General features: G+C 43.4%; 1 protein-coding gene across 2 annotated transcripts in view; it reads left to right on the top strand.

Moving 5' to 3' along the window:
- LOC143028227 (uncharacterized) overlaps nt 1-2,805 on the top strand; it is a 195,236-nt gene extending 192,431 nt beyond the window's left edge. The window contains exons 1-3 of one of the 2 annotated variants that reach the window (XR_012966701.1): nt 1,374-1,589; nt 1,718-1,873; nt 2,340-2,805. Coding sequence is in view for 1 of the 2 variants with exons in the window: in XM_076190030.1 (XP_076046145.1) it covers nt 1,718-1,873; nt 2,340-2,494 (311 nt within the window). In the remaining variant the exon portion in view is untranslated. Of the gene's footprint in view, nt 1-1,373; nt 1,590-1,717; nt 1,874-2,339 lie in introns of those variants that run through there. The other variant, XM_076190030.1, reaches the window with a different exon arrangement.
- Nucleotides 2,806-8,468: the final 5,663 nt, after the last annotated feature.

The following is an 8,468-nucleotide window of genomic DNA, read 5'->3' as shown; positions in this document are numbered from 1 at the left end:
CTCCCTCACTTTCCCTGAGCCTGTCTAGAGAAGAAACATAATTGACGTAGATATGTAGCAAGGCGAGGACTGTGGGACTGAACCCTCTTACGTAGAGATGATGACCATTAGCCTAGATGCCACCTTTGGGACCTTCAAGCAGGATCTATATGGAACCAATATCCTCACGAACACGGAATCCCACAACGAGAGAATATAAAGGCACCGCACCACTGGGTCAGGATAGTGATGACCGGGCACTGTGAGAGGTACTTTCGGGGGTCCCGGTGATGCCCGCCTTCTCTCTCTATGAGAAGGTCCTTATATTAAAGAGTACAATCGAGGTGTTGGGTGTTACCAAGCTTTCTTCATTTGTTTATTTACCTTTTTTTACGAGCCAGTGGACGCGGAAAACTTGCAAAGCTCTCGGGATGGGGAACCCCGACCTGATACTCAGAATTGGATCCTCCCTTCCTCACCCTTCCCTCCCTCTTTGGGTGAAAGAGAGGGGTGGCGGAGGTTGAAGATTGTCGCCTGTCTTCTTTATCAGTGTCATTGCTGCTAAGCCTTGGATTTTCTTTCCAGTGTGTGTGTGTGTGTGTGTGTGTGTGTGTTTGGGTTTGGGTGGGTGGGTGGGTTGGTGTGTCTGTGTGTTTGTGTAATATGCCTACTGGTAACCGCACATGTACTGTTACGTTACAAGTGGCCCTCACGTTCACAGCCGGTGAACAGTTTACAGGAGAGCCCCAACCCGAACACCTACTATAAAGGTAAGACAGGGCTACGGGTGCACTCGGCAATTATTTCAAGGGCCACAGTTTAAAGTACTGTGCCACGAACTTCGCTATAATAGCAAAAGCTCCCACGGTGTGATCATAATCAGGAACTCTCTGAATTTAATATAGGGAAAATTTTGTGAACCGTATAGATAGATAATGCAGAGATCAAAACACAAGTAATATCATGTGTATATCAACCTAAAATCCTTCCACTTATTCTAAAAGAACAATCGCTCTCCTTCTCAATAGCAGGCTGTTGTTATACAGCTCGACTGGGTTCCGCGCTCAACCGCGATATTTAGACCTATGAATAATAGCAGGCTAAATAATGTTCTATGTCTGCATATATGGGTGTGTATGCATGTGTATTTGTATGAATGTGCATGTATGTGCATGTATGTGCATATACAAACGTAATCGGGCTTGTTGATTACTGGGACACTTGGTGACAGAGAGTGGATGTAACGAATTGAGTAAGTTGCTCCGAGGACACGCGATAGAGGTACCCATCACCCCCCGGCCCTCCTCGCTGAAACTCCCCTCTCCCCCACCCTCCCTTCCTCACCCCATCAAACAACGCTTAACCTCCCCTCTCTCCTCTCCCCTCCTGAAGTCCCATTTTAGATTACCCTTTCCTACTCGAGGCGGTACATACACTGTAGCAGCGCCGTCTCTACTCCCACGCAAGGTCAGGTACGAGTATTGGGTCGACTGAAGTGGAGCTGGGAGCCTTTGCGTGTCAAGCGTTACGAGAGAGCGTAGAATGGGCAGTCCAATCGATGTTCATTCTTGTGGCATATCGGTCGAAAACTACTCCTGTTCCGAAATCTTGTAAGGACACAAAGGGGCCAGGCTTTGCCTTTCGTGGAATTGTCACTGACCGTATATGTAAATAATATTTTTTACTTTTATTTGAAGAAGTTGATGTCTTTGTTGTAAGCGGTGTGACTGTTGAACAGGAGCTGACCCGTACGTGCCGATCCCGGTGAAGAGGACGTTCAAGGTCACCGACAAGACGATGAGGATGATGAAGACGACAATGGTGTCCGTGGCTCTTGTGTGCAGCCTGCTGGCGGCCTTCTCCGTGCAGGTCCAAGGCAGTCGAGCCGCACTGTGTAAGGGTGGATCGACTTTGTTCTCCCTTTTAGTTATTCTCTAGTAGAAAGTACACATCGGTTTGTTTGTTGTAACTTTATTTGATCATTTTATTCTAGTTTCATTGCAATGCGGGTTGATTGATACACTTGAGCGCCATTTATTTTTCTATGTTAGGTTCAGTTATAATCTTGATGGCCGGTGTCGCAAATAAGGGATTTGAAGCTTACATTTGTCTTCACTTGATTGTTCATATATTTCCTCAACTTTTTTTTTAACTGTATTTCAACTCCGGTATTTTTTTTATGTTTTATGGTTTATCTAATGTATTCTAATTTACAAATTCACTTATGTATATCTATACTAATGGGACTACTAATGTGTGCATATAGTACCAAGATTGAAAAAAGAACTGTCAATTTTGCTCTTTGCCCGCCTCTTCGTATTTAATCTTTTTCGTAACTGTAAATGGCACTGTTCTCACAGGCGGCAGAGGGGAATTTTGTAGAAATAACGTCCTTGGCCCGGTTTCCCGGTGCAAGGACTCCTCAGGCTGCCCACCATCCTCAAGATGCTGCTTTTACCTCACTAAGGGGTGTGTCTGCTATCCCGGGGACAGACTCTTTAATTTCCGAAGTTAGATGGAGAGGTTGCTTCGAGATGAGAAGACCCAGGGGCCTCCGCAGGAAATTTTGCAGGGTTGGCAAAATTAAAGATGGTATACGCGTATGGTTAATGGTATAGAGATATATCAAGACATCTCAAATTAGCCGCATTGGCACATATTTACATTATCTACACGAATTATATTTTGACTTTCATCAACCATACACTCGAGGAAACCCATTTCTACTTTGCATATTGGTGGTGGCCATCATTAACAGTTTTCTTCAGTGTAATGTTTACATCGATTTCACACTGTAATGATTGAATAAATGCTTTCCGATATCTTGTTCTTCTTTAGATAAAACCCATAGGGAGTGAAAACAAAAGTCTTGGCCACAGAAGATGGTTTGCTTTGTTACGAAGAATATAGCTACTTTAGAGATAATGATGAACATATCTGTATCAAGTTATTGCTCAAATGTTAAGGTAAGTACTAGCTATGAAAACAAACGCGTAGATATGCAAGAGTGCATGCACATGTACAATCAAAGTATGGAGAAATGGAAGGGGAGAACAAAGTAAGATTACGAAACAACTAGAAACGAATATACACTAACCTGAAGTATCTGTGTTAAAGCGAACAAGAACGGCCGCTGCCTAAATGGAGAGTGAGTACCCACTGAGATATAAAAAGTCGACAATGAATGCATTCCTCAGGAGGACACTCACTAGTCTGACCTGACTAAACACTAGTTCAGCACGAACTAGAGCGAACCTCATAAGTCCTCATTAAGAATGGTTTCCCTCACTACCCAGTAGAAAGAGCATTAAAAAACGATGGTACCATGAATATAATCCCCACGTCGATGCTTCATAAAAGAAAGACCCTTATCAACCTTTTCTACAGGAACCATATGACGTCGGCTTACAAAACCGACGAGAGTGATGAAGAATATCATCAGCTGCAGTGTTAAACCCAACTCATGCTTTCAATATATAAACTTTATTATATTCTTCCAATGCAATGAATCTTCCAGCTTAATAATAAAGGACAACTCCCTCACTTTCCCTGAGGCTGTCTAGAGAAGAAACATAATTGATATAGATATTTAGCAAGGCGAGGACTGTGGGACTGAACCCTCTTATTTAGAGATGATGACCATTAGCCTCTCAAGACGCCACCTTCGGCACCTTCAAGTAGGATCTATATGGAACCATTATTCTCACGAACAGGGAATCCCACAACGAGAGAATATAAAGGCACCGCACCACTGGGTCAGGACAGTGATAACCGGGCACTGTGAGAGGTACTTTCGGGGGTCCCGGTGATGCCTGCCGTCTGCTTCTATGAGAAGCTCTTTATATTAAAGACTTATCACCCTCATATAAATATCCAGAGTAATGAACTTCTAATTCTCCCCTCTAATAGCACTGGAAGGTTTAAGAAAGAAATAGGCAATAACTAGTTTACCAACAGAGTGGTTTACGAATGGAATAGACTTGTTAACTATGTAGTGAGCACGATCTTCTTCCTCTTCTCGACGGTCGCATTTCTTTGTTTTGTCACATCCTTTGTGTGTCACAAAGAAAACAAGATCAAGACTTATTCACTGTAAATCTTGATGATGGTGTCTGATGACAGGTGAATTCTTAATGTGCATCCCAACTGTGCTTGTCTTCCACCAGCTTGAACGGCGGTTTGCAAATTTCAAGAAAGAAACAGGTTGGTAGCGATGCAGTTGGATTCAGAGAGTGAAAATTGTCTACACGAAAACGAGAGGAAGAAATAAGAGACGCGACATACATACCAACCAAAGTCTTTACTGACCTCCATGACTTTGTTAAGCAGGATCGCCTCAGAAGCGACGGTATTGCCTACTCAGGACACGGCACTCTCATCTCCTCTCCCTTGAATGTGGAGTCTAAGACGGTGGGATGCCGTCGTACAATTTGGGACAATCCCACTGCCTGCCGTCCCCAGTGAGGCAGAAGTACCGCTCTCCGGAAAATTTTTCGTGAGTGCGCCCGGGGCAGAGGTCATACGGCTGGCAAGGCTTTGGCAGGCAAAACATGTGGGAGAACTCCAGTATAGAGTCTCTGCACGGATCAAAGTGCAACTGATCCTCATTTGAGGAAGAGAGAAAAGGAGAGAGAGAGAACAGGAAGAGGACAGCATGCGACGCACTAGGAAATTGTTGTGGGTGGAAATGCAGACTCTACAGGAGGTAACAAAATGTACGTAAGGTGACCATTTCGGATCCATACAGTTTGCTTGTATTACAATTGTATTAATGCGCTCGTGCCCGAGTGCGCTCGCGCGTGTACACACACACACACACACACACACACACAAACACACACACACACACACACACACACACACACACACACACACACACACACACACACACACACACACACACACACACACACACACACACACACACACACACACAAACACACACACACACACAAACACACACACACACAAACACACACACACACACACACACACACACACACACACACACACACACACACACACACACACACACACACACACACACACACACACACACACACACACACACAAACAGACTCAGGTTATGACTCGGTTGTACTTGTCTAAAAGTTTTGTCTTTTCCCGGATGTGAACTACAGTCACTATCATGTAGAAACTTCATTACCTCATGTACAAGAGTTTGTGGTATAACCAAGTGATTTACTGGGCTCCTAGAAATATCTTTCCCACTTACAACTGTTTTTCTATACAAAAGACCATTAGTCAAATGGAATTCTTCTATCTTGTACCCTAATGATAATTTTTGGAGGATTACCTCTTGGGTTCATCAAATATTGGGCTACTGTTTCCCAAGTCTTATGTTTTCTTTGTTCCATTATTATAATTTCCTCAACTAAGGTTACTAGCTTATCTATACTACAGACATAACTGATGAACCTTGTCGTTGGTTGGCCAATCACGTGAAGTCCCACCCCCATACCCTGTCTTCGTGAGTCAGCAGCGTGAGAACATTTTACTTCCGACTTCCCATGTAACGACTTTGACCTCGCACAAATTTAGCCAAAAATTCATATCGCCTTGAAGCATCACACACTGAGCCTGGGTCGTTCTTCCTTTGCCTTCTCAACTTCTCCCTCCTCCCTTGCAAGCACACCAAGTTGGGACACGACTTGAAACACAAATCGTCACCTCCCTAAATTTCTCGTCTCCTCTTTTTCTCGCACTTAGAGCGAGCCTTATCATATTATTAGCGCCCAACATTCGTTTCTAAGTAAACAGATAACCTCCAGATTTTGCCTTCCACCAGGCTAACATTTGGCTACCCAACATGGGGCAAGACTACCAGCTTTACACATAAATATCTATAATTTTTTTTCTTAAAACAATTAATTGTTTCAACGCCCACTACATAGTCAATAAGTAAATTCCAATTATTACAAATTGTTGGTAAACCAGTGCTTGCCAGTTTCCTTCTTAAACCTAAATCTTCCCAATATAGATATATTACTACAAGTCCTGCTTAGGTGTCATAATATGGTGACCTTGCCTACATCACCCTTGTTAAAGCCTTTAACTCATTTGAATACCTCTATTAGATCCCCCCACATTCTTCGTCTTTCCAGTTTCTAAGCCCTTGTACTATTTTGGTCATTCTGCTCAGTATTGACTCAAGTAAATTAATATAGTTTCTACAGGTATAGGTTGGGGACCAAAACTGCACCACGTGGTCAAGCATGGGTTTAACTATCGGCAGATAGAGTTTGATTATTACCGCTGCACATTTGTTTGCAAATGTCCTGGCAATGAAATAGAATGCCCTGTTAGCCCTATTCCTGGCACTAATACCGTAGAGAGGATTTAGAAGTTAGTTATTGGCAATAGGGACAGGTGGCTGTCCTTCCTGTAGATTCTGAAAGTCTAAGTGTTAAAAAAATTGTACCCCGCCCCCGCCAGCCGTCTTCAGGTCTGGCAATACTTGGACTTCCGCGCATGGCGAAACGGGCTTGGCACTCCCGACCTTCCTCGGCTGAGGAAGATCGTTTGGCTGCCGCGTCTGAGCGAAGACTGTGATAGGAAGTCGCCTGGCTATGATGACGCCCACGCACAAATCTGTCGTCCATATGTCCAAGTCTGTGCAATCGAGGTGTTGGGTGTTACCAAGGTTTCTTCATTTGTTTATTTACATTTTTTACGAGCCAGCGGACGCGGAAAACTTGCAAAGCTCTCGGGAGGGGAACCCCGACCTGATACTCAGAATTGGATCTTCCCTTCTTCCCCCCTCCCTCCCTCTTTGGGTGGAAGAGAGGGGTGGCGGAGGTTGAAGATTGTCGCCTGTCTTCTTTATCAGTGTCATTGCTACTAAGCCTTGGATTTTTTTCCAGTTCACTCCCTCCCCCTCACCGCCATAAACTAACAGTAATGAGAAGAGTTGCACGTGCGTGTGCAATCGATGTCCAGTAGATGCTATAAACACTGCTGCAAAACAAAGTGTGTGTGTGTGTGTGGGTGGGTGGGTGTGTCTATGTGTTTGTGTAATATGCCTACTGGTAACCGCACATGTGCTGTTACGTTATAAATAACCCTCGCGTTCACAGCCGGTGAACAGTTTGCAGGAGACCCCAACACGAACACCTACTATACAGGTGAGACAGGACTACGGGTGCACGCGGCGATTATTTCAAGGGCCATAGTTTAATCCACTGCGCCACAAACTTCACTAAAATAGCAAAAGCTTCCAGGGCGTGATCACAATCATAAGCCCTCTGTATGTAATGAGGAGAAAATTTTGTGAACTGTATATAGGTAGATATTGCAGAGATCAAAACACAATATCATGTGTCTAGTATATATGAAATATATATGTATATACATATATATATGTATATATATATAACTATACACACACACACACATATATATATATATATATATATATATATATATATATATATACACTGAATTGAACACCACAGCATTTTCACAGTTATTAATTTTCTTCTTGATATTTTCAAGTTTCCTCACTAAAGTTTTAATATTGGGAGGATGAGCGGAAACGAACTTTCCAAAGTTCTCCATTTTAATATTTGACGTTTCGACTACATAGAGTCATTATCAAGTTACAAGAACAGTTAAGGCAACACAATCTACAGATACGTTACATGGTCACAGGAAAAAATAGAATGCTACACTCTTAGGTCAAGCGCGATCTTTAAACCTCCGATGACCTGACCCTGGAAGACTTTCTCAGAGCTTGAGGAGGGGGAGGGGAAGGGGGAGGGAGAGGTGAGGGGGGGAGAGTAGGAGTCGGAGTAAGGTGAGGTGATGTTATGGTGGACGCGTCTTTTGACAACTTCATCACTTCTGTTTACCGCAAGCCCACCAATGCTGGGAAATGCATGAACGGTGAGAGTGAATGCACGACTGAGTACAAGAGAGGTGTTATTAAGGCCTACGTGCGACGGGCGATTAAGGTTTGCTCGTCCTGGCATTCACTAAACGCAGAACTACAACACCTACGCCAACTGTTAGTGAATAACGGTTATTCCAACACAGACTTTGACAACATTACCAATAAGATGTAAACAGTAGTTTGTATAACCGTACCCCTCCCCACAATAATATCATCAAAGTCTTTTATAAGAATATCTTCAACAGCGCTTACCGTGAGGATGAGAAATGCATTAAAGACATTGTTTTTCGAAATTGTAAACCGGTGGATGAAAATGATGTCTTGCGCTTGGTGATATTCTATAAAAACCCACGCACTAGTTCCCTAGTCCTCAAAAATGATTTGTCTGGCACTTCTGGGATGCTGTCGAAAACTAACATAGTCTATATCTTCAAATGCATTACTGGAGACTGTGAGCTCCTTCCTCGTAGCTATGTTGGTCATACGACATGCAGCCTTAGCAGACGTTTAACCCTCCACCTCCAACAGGGAGCCATTAAGAATCATTTTGAACAGTATCACAAGTCTGTGTTGGATA

Source organism: Oratosquilla oratoria, chromosome 9 (assembly GCF_046742065.1).
Source record: "Oratosquilla oratoria isolate Oo_2021 chromosome 9, ASM4674206v1, whole genome shotgun sequence".
Lineage (NCBI taxonomy): Eukaryota > Metazoa > Arthropoda > Malacostraca > Stomatopoda > Squillidae > Oratosquilla > Oratosquilla oratoria.
Note: the sequence above shows the minus strand (reverse complement) of the source record. Positions and strands in the feature narration are given on the sequence as shown.